At 48.2% G+C, this 16731-nt stretch overlaps 1 protein-coding gene across 2 annotated transcripts; it reads right to left on the bottom strand.

The window, feature by feature from the left end:
• Positions 1 to 7422: 7422 nt before the first annotated feature.
• TLX1 (T cell leukemia homeobox 1) lies at positions 7423 to 16358 on the bottom strand. Of its 2 annotated transcripts, none has more exons than XM_051981259.1 (3): positions 15267 to 16358; positions 12421 to 12658; positions 7423 to 8933 (listed from the first exon to the last, which is right to left on the bottom strand). In XM_051981259.1, exons 1-3 carry the CDS (start codon positions 15838 to 15840, stop codon positions 8711 to 8713), a joined length of 1035 nt encoding a protein of 344 aa, XP_051837219.1. In that variant the 5' UTR covers positions 15841 to 16358; the 3' UTR covers positions 7423 to 8710. The 2 variants fall into 2 exon arrangements, with proteins under 2 accessions (XP_051837219.1, XP_051837220.1); XM_051981260.1 differs by having other exon boundaries at positions 12421 to 12622; positions 15267 to 16299.
• Between the last annotated feature and the right edge of the window lie 373 nt (positions 16359 to 16731).

The raw sequence follows: 16731 nt of genomic DNA, 5'->3' as shown, positions 1-16731 counted from the left end.
TCTTATATTTACCACCTGTGTGACAGTAAGCAAATTATTTAATCTTCCCGAGAATCGATGGAAGTGGATTTCTCTGACAAAGAGACTTAACTGAGTTTCATTGGAGAAATGATGGACAGAAACAGCTACACCCAAAGAAGGAATACTGGGAAATGAATGGGAACTATTTGCATTTTTGATTTTCTTCCCGAGTTATTTTTACCTTCTGAATCCAATTCTCCCTGTGCAACAAGAGAACTGTTCGGTTCTGCAAATATGTACTGTATCTAGGATATACTGCAACATATTTAACATATATAGGACTGCTTGCCATCCTGGGGCGGGGGGGGAGGAGGGAGGGAGGGGAAAAAACGAAACATAAGTGATTGCAAGGGATAATGTCGTGTAAAAATTATCCTGGCATGGATTCTGTCAATACAAAGTTATTATTAAATAAAATAAAATTTAAAAAAAAAATCTTCCCGAGAATCAGTTTCTTCTGTAAAGTGAGGTTATTTGAGGGCAAAGCAATTTATTAGGCTTCCGGCTTTGTGGAAATGAGTCGTTTTTGTTTTGCGGAAGCCTCAGGGTCTCTAGAGCTACTCAACCTCTTTCTACATTTTAAATTTGATTTCTGAAACTAGCGGGGAATGAAATCGGTGGGGACTAGCCTCAATTCCTCCTCTGCTCTTAGAGTCTTTTCGCCCAACCCGGAACCCCCCGGCCTGTCCTGGAGCTGGCCCAACGCCCAGCTTTGCCACCACTCGCAGAATCCCAGGTTTCCAGCCCCCCGCCTCACACTAGACTGCTTTAACCCGGTCCGGCCACACCAGCACTGCCCCGCCCGAGTCCCTTCTTCCGGGCTTGGATGACTTCCAAGCTCCCTCCCTCCCCAGGAGCTGCCTAGAGAGGCCACTCCAGAAGTGGCCCCTAGAGGGCGCCCGAGACTTACTTTGTTCTCCCTGCTTAGACAGTCAAGTTGATTGAGCGCGGCTGGATTGCGGCTGAGGTTAAGGCTCGGGCTCAGGTTGTTCCGCTCTTGCTCTGGTTGAGGTTCAGTGTCCACCGGTTTGGTTTCCACACTTATTTTGGCTCAGGATCCCTGCTCTCAGCTCAGGCCAGGCCTGAAAGCGAGGGAGGAGGCTCGGGGCGCAAGGGAAAGGGTCCGGGGTGGAGGGGCTGTAATTTCTTCTGTATCCCAAACTTGTGCCGCTTTCCCTTTGACTGGCTCTCTCTCTCTCTCTCTCTCTCTCTCTCTCTCTCTCTCTCTCTCTCTCTCTCTCTCTCTCTCTCTCTCTCTCTCTCTCTCTCTCTCTCTCTCTCTCTCTCTCTCCTCATCCAGAGGGAGGGAAAGTAGGCAGCATGTAGCAGGTCGGGAATGAGGTAGGGTGAAAAAAAGGGAAAGTCTTGGCTGGACTGATCAAAGTCCCCGATCCCGGATCATCAACAGCCTGTTCAGACGAGCAGATTCCCATTGCACCCAGCTTTGAGATCACCCAGATTCTTTATCTCTGTATTCCCCACCTCATTCCTCCAACCTCTTCCCCCACCTCATACTGTTGTTTTCCAGACCTGACCAAGAGGCTTTGCATAGGAAGCTAAAGCCAGCCTTGCTCAGAGAATCAGTGGAATTCATTATGCTCTCCAACAAGGACCCACGGACTCCACATTTGTATCTCTAAGGGAGAAAGGAGTCTATCTCTTATACACATATAATAGATTTGGGTATTGAAGAAATTATTAGATTAGTTGGCAGGGATTTGGACGCTGTCACTGCTGAAATGAGCTATTCTCCCAAATTACTACTAGAATAATTCCTTGTGTTCCTGTTGGATACCAGTGATTTTACCTCCATCAACATATGAGTATCATTGTACTGTTTATAGATATGAATCAGCCAGGAAGTCTGTGTCTTTTGTTTTCTTGGGGACAAGGGGAATATTTTCGCTTTCTGATACGATTTACTTCAAAGCCTCGATATGTAGACGCCTGATCCGGGTATGTGGATTGAAAGTACTTGTGGAAGCTGTAAATTAGAGTGTGTAATTCAGGAAAGTGTAAATATGTACGTAGGAGGGGATATAATAAACTCATTAGGCTTAGGGGTTGGCTATGTGGATGTGGGGAGACATAGGTAGAGGAATTCGGAGGTGAGCAGTGTAGACATCGGATGTTGTAGATGAGATTTAGCTATTAAAAAGTGTAGATGAGGTGTGTAGGTGCTGGAAAGGTGTAGATAAGTATGTGAAGAGAGATGCCTTTCTAACGGCGAATGGTTTGTAAGGGTAATAATACACATAAACAATAAACTTAAAGCTATGAGACCTGTTGTTTGAGAAACGACCGCAACGGACACACCCACATGAGTATTGTCCCCTTCAAAGGACTCTCCTTAGAGGGCTGCACCGATCTTTGCCTGGCTCCCAACGTGTTCAGACTCCTCTCAGCAAGCCGCTCCCAAGTGGGTTTACCAGTTCCCCCCAAATTTTTCCTTCAACTTGAAAGTCATACCTGGGACCTACAAGCGCAGGACCTAGAGAATAAGGAGGATCAGGGAAAATTGGCGGCCTGGACTACAAAAAGTAAACAATGCAGGTAAGTGTGTACTACAGAGCAAAAGGAGCTAAGCACCAGGTGCAGGCACTCGACATAAATCTAATAAATTATATAAATGTCCTCTATGATGTTGATATGTTCACTCACAGGGGCATCCAGATATACTATCCTGGTCACACTCACACATAAACAACGCAGAAACCTCAGACTTAGTCATATACACAGCACAACCAGGGACACAGACGCATTTTCAAATAGGCTTAGAGAGAAGCACGTTCATGTCCATATCAGACACAGATCACACACATTCACGTTCAAACATATTTATCGAACTATACAATGCTGGTATTATATTTAGCAAGTTGAACTGTGGTGAGATCTGATGTAAATGAAGTGAAGGAGAAAGAAAGAAAAAAAGAAAGAAAGAAAGAAAGAAAGAAAGAAAGAAAGAAAGAAAGAAAAAAAGAAAGAAAGAAGGAAGGAAGGAAGGAAGGAAGGAAGGAAGGAAGGAAGGAAGGAAGGAAGGAAGGAAGGAAGGAGGAAGGAAGGAAGGAAGAGAAAGAAAGAAAGAAAAAAAGAAAGAAGGAAGGAACTAGAAAAAAGAAAGAAACTAGAAAAGAAAAAAAGAAACAAGAGAAAGGAGAAAAAGAATAGATGAAGGAAGAAAGGAAGAAGAAAGGAATGAAGAAGGCTGAAAAAAAGAAACAAAGAAAGGAGAGGAAAGGCAGTTCTTTCTGGAAAGACTTGTCTCTTTTTCTCTGCTCCTCTTCTCTGTTTGGGCTCTGAATCTCGTCTGGGCCTCAGGCAGAATCACAATCCTCAAAAAATTGATTGATTTCCTACTTGGGGCCGGGAGGTGCCCGGGTTAAAACCCCCAGGATTGCACTGTGGCTTGTGATCCAGGTTTGCTCAGCGAGGTAAAAACAAAACTTCAATGAGCTTCAGCCAGAACTGACTTGAGCAATTTATCAATACTCGATGAATTTGCTCTAAATAGAAAAACTCATTCAGAGCAAAGGGGAAACCCTAATCTCCATCTTCACTCCTTTAGCTTAGTGTTCGTTTCCACGACTCCTATTATTCGGATAATTAATGATTTCATTTTGTCTGTTTAGACCTCCGATAGCCCAAAGTGTTGGAGAGTTAGAATTTGAGCGGTGGTTCTGGTTTCTTGGAGCCTAGGATAAGATACTTATGAGTGTGTTTGTTCCTATTTCTGATCCTGACAATGACCCTGTCCTTGTCCTTTGCCACATCTATTCATCTTTCTCTTTACCCTTCATTTCCTTTGCTCTCAATCTTTCCATATTTCTCCTTCACCCCATTCCGGTTTCTGCCCTTCACCTTCACTGTTCTTTGTCTCTCTCTCTTTACGTCTCCATCTTTCCCTTCACTGGACTCGTCCACGTCCTTGTTTAGACTTAAATCTCCATTCACAACTAATTGCGTTTTCCCACCCACTTTGTTACCAAGGTGGCTAAATCCTCCCCACACTCCCGGTTGCTGCGACCAGACGCGCCCGATCCGGGATTTGATCTTCTCAGGTTTCGGATATTGAATCGGTAACGAAATCTCGGAGGGGGCGTGGAAATGCTGGTCGGTCCCTTGTTCTTAGGAGCTGAGCATTCACTTGTGTATACACTAATTGAAATAAACTCGCTCCAATCTCCGTATTCTAAAACATCTTGGATGGCTGATGGGACCAGGTCAAAGATCGAGGGAGAGACTTAGCAAGGATACTCTGGGCCAAATCCGTAGATGCGGAGAGATAAAGACAGAGGAACTAGTTCCTATTAGGGAAGGAAGAAGGGGAAAAGGAGACAGGAAATTCTCTGCTCAGTACCGTGTGTCCTACTTTAGGAGAATCATTGGGATGATATAATTTTTTACACCGTCTTTGGCCCAGAGAATATTCCTTGCCAGCGATGTAGAATTTCCTGTAACAGCTCAATTATACCCATTAATGCAGCCTGGGAAACGACCTACTACCCCAGATGTGGGAATTAATGCATGGCGATTATGTCAAGGTCTGATTTCGTCTAAATTAGTGTGAATTATAGAAGGGGAAAGGGAAGGGAGGTTCTGTAGATCTAGGCATGTTTCTACATCGATGTATACTTTGTGAATGTGGTCTTATGTTTTGGGGGGGGAGGGGGAAGGAGGGAATGTCGGCTATTTCTGGCCAGCATTAACTGTGTTAACAGTGATTTGGGAGTAAAAAATATTTAAAGGAAGATTTTCTTTGTCAATAGTTAAGTCCGTGTCTGTGAGTATATGTGTTCCAGAAATTATTTGTGTAGATTCGGGTGAGGGTTCTGTTTATGTCTGTGTTTGGAGGCCGGGTGCGAATTTTTGTCTATACCTAGTATATATTGAGGAGAGAAGAGAAACTGCTCCCGACTTCTTGAGGCTTGTCCAGTCAGGATAAGATCCAGTCTTTAAAAAAGTCCCGAACTTCGGAGTCCTCTAATTCTCCAATCTTAAAACCCTCTGTTAGAACAATATGGGAGCACTTGCCCTGGAGCATACACCCTTGGGGATGGGGCAAAGAAATGTATTCATATCTTACCTCTGTCCGGAAGACAAGTTTGAGAGTGACAAAGAAGACAAAGAATCTGGAACAGAGAAGCTGGGTAACTGGGGAGGGAGTAACTTAGTTATTGGGGAGGAAGAAAAGGATTGCTTTCTTTTGGTCTTTGGTGAGACAGAAATCACCCACGGCAAACCACAGAGAAGACTAGAAGGAGAAAAGTACATAGCTGCTCCAACCACCCAAGGTGAAAGAGCGGAGAGAAGGGCCAAGATATGGGCCTTGAAAGAGTAGACTGTCAGGCATCAGAGTATGCTTGGTACATCACAGTACATCAGTTTGGAATCAGTTTGTAGCCACCTCGGGGACAATAGGCTGAAGCCCAGGAGTGCTCCCGGAAAATCCCCCAAAAGAGATCTTAAAAACTCAACAGCTGATAAATAAAGCAGAGACCAATCTTTTCCCCCTTCCCTGCTTCATAAAGAACCTCCCAATTGGAAGAATAGTGGTGAGGGGAGATGAGAATAAAACTCTTAAGACAGAGAAAACTCTGGGGACTCTTTTCGAGATGATAAAGCACTGTCTTTAGTATCAAGACTAGGATCAGGTATGAGGTCTGATTCAGCCATCCCAAGATCCCTTGCCCTGAACATATTCTTGGGATTCAACATTACTGTTCAATCTACTTCTTTCTCAACTATTATAACCCATGGGAACCCCCAGACCCAGTCTTGGGAGAGGGAAAGGGAATTGGATTCAGGTCGATGAAGGTTACTCATTCCTAAGTTTATGTGTGGAAGAGGGAGAAGGAAGTTGGGGGTGGAGGCAAAGGATTGTTTATAATAACTACTAATATCTCATTAAAAGCCGTAGATAGGCAGTGAAAAACAAATTATCAGGGGACTCATCCGATTTCACCAAAAGTGGGTAGTGTCCATGGACTTCATTTTCTTTCCTTTATACCCCATAAGCAGCTCCAGCAGAACCAGAGATGATGGATCATGTTGGACATAGTGATAACAAAATTGAGGAGATCCTTCTTCCTCCCCTGGGCCTAGATTATCCAAAAGGGGGAAGGATAGGCCTGCCTTCAGTCTCAGTTCTAAACTATCATGATACACACATGATTTGATCTTGAAGGATAGAAAATGGAAACTCAGAGAAAAGTAGAAGACAAGAAATAAGAGACTCAATAAGAAATAGGTCTCTTCTCACTTTCATTTGAGCTCTCTGCCTCTCTTCCTTCACTTTCTCTACATTTTATTCAGTTATGAAGGTTAAAAATGTAGCGATAAAAAGGATTTTAGAGTGCATCAGTCCAACTTCTCCTGTTACAGATAAAAAAATCAGGCTCATAGGAGACTTGTCCAAAGTCACATGGGTAGCAAGTAAAAAAATTATCTTTCAAACCCGGGTCCTCTGACTCCAAATTCAAGACTTTCTTTTATATTTCTACTTTTCAACTGAGGACATTATGCAAAGAAGCAAAACAGTTTTTGGATTTGTAATATCTCTTTGATTTTCCTACTTATCCACTAGATAAAAGCATCAAATGGTGTGGATGTATGAATGAATGTGAGTATGAGCATAGCACATAATAAACATTTAATAAATGATCATTGACTTGATTGGTTGAGGGTGAAGATGTGTGTTTTTGTAAAGCAATGGAAATTAATATGTGAATAAATGCATTTATAAGTGGGTATTTGAGGAGTTTAAGCATGAATGTGTGCAAAATGTGAGTATAAAGAAGTAGAAGTATATGTGGATGTTCGTGTTTGTATGAATGATAGGGTGAATTGTGAGTTTTCCCAAGTGTGCTTGTGAGTTTGTTGGGCTTAGTTTCTGCTTGAGTTTTCTACATAGTTTTCCTTATTTCCCTATCCTAGAAGCTCAAATTCTTTTTTCTTCATCCTCCTTCCCCTCTCTCCCTCCATTTTATCCACCTCTCCAGATCTTCACATTTAAAAATAGAGTAAACCTAAATTGAGCAGAATCCCCCTTCATTTGGGGATCTCTTTCTGAGCTAAAGCTACAGACAAGGAGTAGCAAACACGATGAATCCACAAAAATGCTAGGCTATGGGAAGAGAGATAAAAGATCAAGGGTTAGGTCCAAATTCTACACTTAATTTGTATGCAAATATGGATGCCTCAACAGAATATTTTGGGTCTGTTTACGCTATTGCAAGTCCGCTCTTTTAACATAGGAGAGACGCTGAACCGGCTCTCCCAATCTGAGTCTTCGGCCATCTTATCCCTTCTGCATAAGGGAAATTCTCACTCAACTCTGGTGGCTAGTCTTATAGGCCAGGTCACCCCTGGAGAGGAAATGTAGGGAAAAGGAATTGGGCAGGGTTCCGGATCCGGATAATTTTATTCATATTTTCCACATAAATTACACAAGCACTTTATAAAATGGTACAGGGAAAACACCTTATAAGTGCATAACTTAATTCCCCCCCCCAAAAAAAAAATGACGGATGCAAAGCTAGCCTCCCCAAACAGGCTCCATGTATGAGTGTCCTTTACAATCTGTATGCAAGACTGATTGTTCGAAATTGTGCAAAGGACATTGTGTTCGAGGGAACTATTCCAGAGACACTCGGTGTAGGACTGTGTATTTGTGTGTTTGCGTATGTGTGTGGAGGGTGTTAAAATTGTGCTTACCTGCTACTGAGGGTACGGAATCGTATGATTGACTGTGAGTGATGGGGAAAACAGGAATTGTGGGCATTGCGTGTATTGTGATCTGTGTAAAGCTGTGTGACCGCTGCCATTGCGATCGTCGTGTGTTCCTATCAGTGATAATGTGGGCACCCAACTGCATTACGAAACTTCGTGACTGTGTATGACTATGCAGCTGCTGTGTGTGGCGTGGTTGTCCACGAATGATTGTGAAAGTATCTCTGGGTTTCAGTACGGCTGAATCGGAAATCGAGCGGCTTCTTGGGGGACCTTCAGAACGCTCTCGATCCCTAGAAGCTCTAATTTTCGACTCTTCCTCCACTTCCTCGGCCTCCCTTTAGATCCCCAAATTGAAAAACAAAATAAAATAAACGGAAATTGAGCAGAATCTGAAAAGTACCAGCTGAACCGAGGGCCAGGGAGGGCAAACTGCACCGGGACTAGAGGCTCCAGTTGGGTCCCTCGGACCCCTTCTGACCGAAAGTCCCTATTCTATTTCCAATATCTTCTTTTGCACTGAAAATAAATCCGGGGATGGGAGTGGGGTTGCTCACCCGGACTGGACGACACCGGTACCGGACCTCGGAGAGCAGAGGCAGGTAGCGAGCTGGCTTTCTACGAGTTTCACTTTGTGTCCAGTTACTGAGGGGGAAAGGACAGGGACAACTGGCTCGTGGTCCGTAAAAGGGGTTGGGGCAGGGGGAAGGGTCCTCACTCTTTCTTCTGTGCAAAGCCCTCGGGAACCTCTCCCACCCCTTTCCAGGCACAGCCCCCGACCTCGGGCCGTCTCCCGAGGCTGGGTACGGGGAGCAGGGCGAGGACTCAGGGTGGGGAGGCCGCTCCTCTCGTTTGCAATCCCAAAGTCCAGGCTCCCACTTCTTTGGCGGGCGTCCTGAAGGGCTGAGAGGCAGGGGAGGGAACAGCGAAACCGAGCGGGGTGGACCCGGACAGGAGAGGGTCACTCGCAGGCCGAGGCCACTGACGTGACGCTGGTGATCTTAGCAGTGTCGTCGGACCAGGGCTGCAGGTTCTGCAGGGCGAAGAGTGATGAATTGTGCACGCAGAGCGGGTCAGCCTGCAGGGGCTGAGCCAAGCTCTTCTGGAAGGCCTCTTGCTGCAGCTGCATGAGGATGCGGTTAGCCTGCTGCCTCTCCGCCTCCCGCTCCTCCGCTGTCTGCCGCCTGTACGGGGACAAGCTGCCTCAGAGCCAGCCACTGCCCGCAACCTAGTCCCTCTTATCCCTCGGATCCCCAGTACTGGGAGGCAGAGAAACTGCTGCTCCCAAGAACACTACTTTCCTGGCTCTAGAAAAGAGAGCAATCCCAAGGGCACCTCAGTTTCCCACCCCACCCCGCCATTGAGGTACTAAAAAGAAAGGCAGGGGAATACGGCGGTGGAAGGAGAAGAATCTGTTTGCTTTTCTTAGCTCCTTTCTAACCCCAGAGCCAGGCCAAATGCCAGCCTAAGTGCGGGGCTCTCGGGCCATTTCTGGAAAATGCCTCTGAAATTGTGTGCGTTACATGCATGTGTGTATTGAAGTGTGCGGAGAGTTCACGCACAGGAAAGAAGTTCGGTCCCTCGGTAAGAGGGCCCTAGCAGCCTTCCTCTCAAACTAGGCAGTCCAGGAATGAAACTAGCTATGACCTTAGGGCCTCTGCTTTGTGATTCCCTGGCTGCCTGGCTACATAGAAGATCTGCAAAGAACCTGGCTCTCTTACTAGCCGGGAGACAGGGCTTCCTCGAAAACCCACTGAGCAAAGATCTTCTGAGACCTTTCCCGCATTGCTCAGAGATTCCTGGGGACAGGGAGAGAAGGGACAGGTGGCTCAGCAAAGCCTTAGAGACATACATAACTCAATTGGGGAGCGGGAAAGTTGAATGTCTCAGAGCTGCAAAGACTCAGAAACAACAGGCTTCCAACGAGCCAGCCTGGGGTTGCGAACTTTCTTCCTTCTACCCCACCCCTCCACTTCCCGCTTCCAGAGTAAGTCTTACCCCCTAGGGGAAAAGGATTGGGTTCCGATCACTCGAGCTCCCAACCCTGAGACCTAAAGTTCCCTGACTCCTTGATCTGAGCAGTTCCTCCCTCTCAGCCCGGTGCCGAGCTCCAAGGAAGACTCGTCCGGTTTCCACGAAGCCAGTAAGAGTAAGCGATGACTCACATATTCCATCTAATGCAACCTCCCTCCACCCCCCACTCCCCTACTGTAAACTGAGATCAAACGTCTGTCTCTAAGGTGAACGGATCTAATGTGAGTCCCCGGAGCTTCCAGGAGCAATTTGTAGCAGATCGATTTAAAAAGCAAAAAGCAAACGAAGATCCCTCTTGGCCTTTTTTCCTCTTCCTTTTCTTTTGTAATTTCTTTCTCTCTTCCTTTCTTTTCTTCCTATCTTCCTTCCTTCTTTCTTTCCTTTCTCCCTTTCTCTGTTCTCCCCCCCCCCCCTGCATTTTAGTCTGAATAGATTTCTCTCTTTCTCTTATGGGTTTTCTTCTTTTCCTCATTTCTTACGTCTCTGGGATTTTTTTTTCTTTTCAAGAATTAAAGGGTTTCGTCCAAATAATAACAACAATAAAAAGTTTGCTATCTTTGTTTTTCTTCATTAGGAATAAGATTAGCTTAATTATTTATTATTACATATTTAATTATTTTTATTATATTATTTTGGTTTTTCCTTCAGGAGGGATCTGTTTCTTTCCCTCCTCTCTCCTGTCTCCCTGTCTAAATATTCATATCTTTCTCTATTTCTATCTCTCCTCTGTCTCTTCTTTTACCTCCTTTTCCCAAATTCTCATTTGGTCTTTTGTGAGTTCTAGCATTCGGGCTGATTTGTCATTCCCACCTCCTTTCCCAGAAAATGCCTTCCTTGTTCCTTCTCTAAAGACTCCTGGAAGCCGCCTCCCCCATCTCCTACTGCCTGGAATGCTCGACTGCGGAAAACTCGACCCCACGGGGGCTGCGTGTCTTCTTTGTGGACACGACAGCAGAATCCCAGGCAGATTCAGCTTCTTCATTCAGAAAAAGAGGAAACTGCAATTCCTTCCTCTGTCCAGCCAGCCCGACTGGGCCCGGCGCCTCCCTCTGACTCCATTCACATTAGCTGCCGCTCCCCAGGGACTCTGAAAGAACGGTCGTGAGAATGTGTGTTAGTGAGTGAGTGTAGTATGGTGTAATGTAGTGCCGTCCGGTGTCTGTAGGTTTGTGTGAGGTGGGGTGGAGAGGCCAGACAGACAGACAAAAACAGAAAGACAGAGACAAGAGTATAGGTTTTGTAATTTTGTGAGCGATCACAGTTCTGAGAGAAACTGTGCAAGTCTGTACTTGTGTATGAGGAAGAGTGTGCGAGGGTTTGTGGATGGACAATCTTTGTGAGTACTAGAGAGTTGAAAGTGTTTTGTGAGTGTGTGTGACAGAAGGAGACAGAGTAAATGTTTCCCCAGCTCCCTAGATAGCTCTCTCCCGTTCTCTCTTAGACACATCCATCTGTTCTTAATTGATCATTCCCATCCTCGATTCTGACTGATTGATTTTCCATCTCTAGGGTAAGACAGCAGAGCCGGTCACTGCCTCAGGCGGGCTGGGGCTTGCTGAGGAAAATGGTCTCTGGTTGCCAAGCCATCGAGTGAAGCTTTCTCCTTCTAACTTACTCCCCGCCACAGACAAAGATTGTTATTGAGGCCGTGTTGTTTGGCGGGAGTTTTAGATGATGGGCCTTGGCTGTCTAGGATAGCTCAAGAGAAGGGAGTTAGTTCCTTTAGTCACTACACGGAAATATAAATCCGGGAGAGCCCGACTCCACTGTGGAGCTATGGGTTGAGTCATCGGGGAAATCTTACTGTTTTCCATCTAGGCTCTCTGTACAGTCTCTCGGTAGTTACTAAAACCTCCACCCAAAGCCTGGCTATCCTTGGAGCTCTTCGAAGACTCCAGTGACCGAAGTTGCCTGGCTCCCACTTGAGGGACTGGCCTACAGAGGCAGTAGAAAGTCGCAGTCTTACTTTCGCATCCCATCCCGGAATCCCCAGCCATCTATTTCACTCACATTTCCACGCAATGCAGAGCCCTGGGGAGAGGAAGCTACTGCGGAGTCAGATTGCTTCGTGTTAGGTGGATTGATTCTGAGATATTTGCTGTCCACCGCCAGGCAGAAGCGTCCTCAGAGACATTCAAACTCCACGTCACCATCTTCCCAAAACACACACACACAAATACACACACACACACACACACACATTTCGGTGTAATGAACAGGTCTATACTCTGTCATTTTACTTCAAAAGGGGACATAGCGGAGGTATACTTCATGTGGATGATCTTAATAAGGTTTTCCGAGTTCAGGGATAAAGAAAGAGATTAGCGTGGGGAAAGCGGTGATAGGGGAGAGACTAATCATTTTTCTACAAAGGGTCTTGTCCAGATCAACACGAAGTGGGTCATTCCTGTCTGCGGAGGGTGAATCAGGATAGCCAGGTCTTGAGCCCCCAGTTTGATCAAAAAAGACTACCCTGAACCTTACCACGGCGCACATAGAGCCTTCGCATTTCGGTTGGGCGTTGGAAGGAGAAAGGGTAGACCAAAACAGTTTCTTAGAGATAGCTTAGGAGAATAGCTTTAGCCAGCCAGGTCGCTTACCCGCCCGTAATGGAGTTCCCGTTTCTTGCAGACTCACCTCCATTTCGTTCTCCGATTCTGGAACCAGGTTTTGACCTGCGCGTCGGTCATTTTGAGCGCCTTAGCCAGGGCCGCGCGCTCGGCTGACGCCAGATACTTTTGGCGATGAAAACGCTTCTCCAGCTCGCAGATCTGAAGGCGTGTGAAGGATGTGCGCGGTTTCTTCTTCTTCGGGGGCGTCCGATTCTGGTAGGGGTGACCTATACGGCGTGTTACAGTGAAGGGTGAGAGGGCCACTGGAGCGGGAGACAGACAGACGGCAGAAGCAAGCGGCACAGCGTCAGGAGGCGTCCACGGCAAAGGCATACACCACAGCCGAGCCCTAATGACCCGGAGCTGGGGAGCGAGTAGGCCCGGAGAGCGGGGAGCAATGGGAAGCTAAGCTCAGGCCTGGTAACAAAGCTTTCTATCTGGAATTGTCTTAGATCTGCCTGGAAACCCTTCCCCAATCTTCCACTACTAAAACCTTAACCTCCCGCCTTCCGTCCCTTTCTATAGGTATTCAAACCCCTTATCTGTGTCAGTTTTCTCTCTCAATAGGAACAGATCATGGGTCGGGGAGTGGTGAAAGAGAAATGGAAGGGGGGAAACCTAAGTAGTCCCATTACTCCACTGTCCTGAGCAGACCACTAGAGTAGAGTGAGTACCCCCAGGAAATGTCGGTATATGGTGCTGAGTGGGGTCTGTAGTCATACAATTGAGCAAAGATTCTTAGAATTCAGGTACAGTTGGCACATATAAGTATATTCTCACACAGCATACATATAATCACACTCTTACACATAGAAACAAATGTATGTCATTTCAAACATACCACACACAAACCTGCAAGTCACATTTTCTTGCACAAACACACAATTCACTTTCACAAGCTTATACGCATGCTCAAATACACATTCTTACTCCATAAACACACCATTTAGACATTTTTGTATTCTCTGATAGCAAAATCTTTTGGAGAGGTATTCCTGGGCAGATCGGCAGGTAGAGGGTAATGCCTACGGGCCTAGCTGAGTATACTCAGGCTTTAGGGCCTTACTGTAGAGGGAAGTTTGGTGGAATAGGGAGCAGCTTCACAGGAGAAGGGAAAGGAAAAAGCACTACTCTGATCCTGCGAGCCCTCAACCCACCTGGGCCCTCTTCTTGGAAACATAAAGCTTTCATCTAAAGGCCTTGCTCATGTAAATTCCAGGTCCACTGGGCTCTGTTCAGTCCTGGCTTTTAATCCCTTTCCAGAGTTAGGTGCTTTGTGCCACTGTCTTCTCAGAGCCATGGAACCTTAGATCAAGGTTCTTTTCAGGTCCCCTAGAAACAAAACTGGGCCAAACTCTAAAGTCCTCTGTCTCCCAATCTAGGCCAATGATAGCTTAAGAATATTTCCTCTCTCTATCCTTCTAGGACCTAAGATACCAATTTCCAGAGACCTTCTTTTAATTATTAATGGATCTGAAAGAGGAGTATAATGGGGGACTCAGAGCCCGAAGCTGATCTGCAGCTCTCAGAGAAGAGTGAAAAATATAGTCTACCAGATGAAGTTCCTGACTCCAGAGATAAGGGATATCCACGCTTTGGAACTGGGGAGCAGCAACTCACTCTTCCCCCATGTTATTTGGGGATCAGAGTCCTTCATTTCCAACAGTTACAGGAGGGGATACTTCTACCTGAGAGGCTAATCTAAGGATTCTCCCCATTCTCCTGCTCCCGCCTGGCCCCAACCTTGTTTTGGAACTTTCATTGCAAGCGGGGACTGGTCTCTCCCCCTCCAGGGCCCCGCAGCATCCGGGCTCTGTCTCAGAATTCAGGTTTGGAAAATAAACTGGGGGGCTATGTGTGTGCTCAAATGTGTGTGTGTGTGTGTGTGTGTGTTGGAGGGAGGCTAGTTCTGGGGCCCTGGGGAGGGGAGCAGCTCTAGAAAAGTGAGAGTGGGGGAAGATATAAGAGGAGAGGACAGAGGAAAGGAGGAGAAAGAAATGAGACTGTGTAATCGTCCCCGGAGTCGCACTCAGAGCTGCTAGATCGATGGCCCGGTCAGGGTCGGTGCATTATTCATTGAGCAGTGGGTCGGGGAAGAGTGGAGGCAAACCGGGCTGAGACCAAAAATAAAACAAGGCCGAGGGGTTGGGGTGGTGTGGGGGAGGGTGGCTTATACCCTGGCCGACAGAAGCCGAGCCTCGCTGCCCCTCCCCCAGGGTTTCAGCCGAGGGACTTCCCAGAGGTGGTTACCCCCTACTCCACAAGTCTCGAGCCCTCCAGTTCGGGTGGGCTTTGCTCTGAGACAACGTGGGAGTAAGCTCGAGCTCCGCTCACCTGGAATTCGTTTCAATTCGTTGTTTTGTTCTAGTGTTAGTACAAAAGTCTATATTTGCCCACCTTCAGCCCTGAGAGAGCGGGAAGGAGCGGGAGAACAAACCTACAGTCTACAAAGTGCTTCTTTTTCAGCGTCTTCCTTCCCCCTCTCCTCCCTCCCCCCCCCCCACCTTGTCTCCTACTCAGGCCCCTAGATTCTACTCTCTTCTCCGCCCGGGAAAAATGATCTCTCAGATCTAGGTCCTCATGCTCCCAGCTTCTTGATCTCCCGGCTGGGGCCGAGCAAGTCAGGAATCAGAGGAGGAGAGGCTGAGCAGGACCAGGGCTAGGGGGTGCAGAGATGGAAGAGAGGAAGTGGGCAGCGGCTGGGGAAGGGGCCGGCTGGGCTAGGCCGAGGCTGGGAGCAAAGAAAGCGGAAAGGGAATCACGGGCCGGGATGGGGAAGCTGACTAGGAATTTCAAGAGGCGCGGAGAAGAGCAGGAACCCGAACAGAGGGTGGGGGAGAGCGGCGGAGGCGAACACGAGTCAGGGCTCACCTGTGAACCTGTCCTTTGTGTATCGCCGGTTACTCTCCATCCAGGGGAAAGTGAGTCCTGTGAGGTTGTTGACACTGGGTACGGCGGGTACGGTGGGCATGCCGGTGGCGAGGGGTTGGTGGTGAGAAACGGCTCCGGCCAGAGGCCTGTGGGCAGGCACCCGAATCACTCCGGCGGAGCTGAGCGCGCCCCCGCTCCCGCCGCCCCCGCTGCCCATGGCCATGTTCATATTGTAGGAGCCGGCCAGCGAAGCCATACTGCAGGCACTACCGCCGCCGGCCCCGTAACCCCCCGCGCCGCCGCCACCGCCGCCTCCTGCTCCGGCTCCCGCCCCGGGCCCGGGCCCCGGGCCAGCTCCGCCGCTGCCACTGCCGCCGCCGGCTCCCCCATAACTCCCGGTCATGGTGTTGTAGGCGCTGCTAACTATGCAGCCGAGCCCGTAGTCTGCGTCCTGTAGGCGCGAGGCGGACACCATGCAGCTGCCCTGGTCCGGACTGTTGAGGATCTGATCAATGCCGAAACTGATGGGCTCGGCGTGGCCCGGGTGGAGGTGGTGCGGGGCCAGGTGTTCCATATCCCCCGGCGCGCCCGGGCCCCGGCCCCGCTGGGGGCCCGGCGACACAGGCACCGAAGAGCCGCCGGGGGGGCTGAGCTCCTCTGGGTTGGCGGCGCAGGGCTGGGCTGGGCGGGCCCGGGGGCAGGAGCGGCGCAGCCGGGCGCGGGGCGCAGCGTGGCTGCGGAGGCGGGAGCAGCCGGCACCAGCTTCGGGTTCGCTTTGGGTGCTCGGGGAGACTTGGAGGCGAAGTACGGAAGGGTTTGTTGAAGTAGCCGGGGGGAGGGGGAACGCCGCCTGTTCCTCTCCTCCTCCGTATTCTCGCTCGCTGTTGACTCTGGGACATCAATCACTGAGCGAAAAGGCCTGGGTGAGATGTAGCTTCGCAGTTTTAGGCCCTGTCTCTCCATTGGCTGAGAACGGAGAGGAGCGGGATGAATGACAGCAAAGAGGAGAGGGGGAGAGAACGAGGGAGAGGGAGGGAGAGAAAGAGAGAGACTGGGGGAGGGCAGAGGGAGAGACACACAGAGAGAAATAGAAGAAAAAGGAGAGGAAGGATTGGGGGTGGGAGTAGAGGGAGGGAAGAATACAACCAAAAAGATAGGGCAGTAGAAAGAGAAAGAGGAAAGTCCAGGAAGCGATCTAAAAAGAGAAACTAATGGGATAGACACAGAGGAGGAAGGGGTGGTAAAGGGAATAGCCAGTCTTAGCCTCACCCTGGAAAGGGCTTCTCCTTCATCCTTCCACCCCCTATGTCCCTCGGGCTCTGACTCGCAGGGTCCCCTAGACGTCAGGAGCCTCAGGGAAAGACGGAAGTGGCTTCCATACAGGATTGACAACATCTGTCAATTTACCTGGAGATTTGCTTCCAATCTTCAATTTCTGATGGTTAAAAAGAAAACTTTGCTTTTA

The sequence above is a fragment of the Antechinus flavipes genome, chromosome 2 (genome assembly GCF_016432865.1).
Source record: "Antechinus flavipes isolate AdamAnt ecotype Samford, QLD, Australia chromosome 2, AdamAnt_v2, whole genome shotgun sequence".
NCBI classification, from domain to species: Eukaryota; Metazoa; Chordata; class Mammalia; order Dasyuromorphia; family Dasyuridae; genus Antechinus; species Antechinus flavipes.
This window is presented reverse-complemented; position numbering and strand designations above follow the sequence as displayed.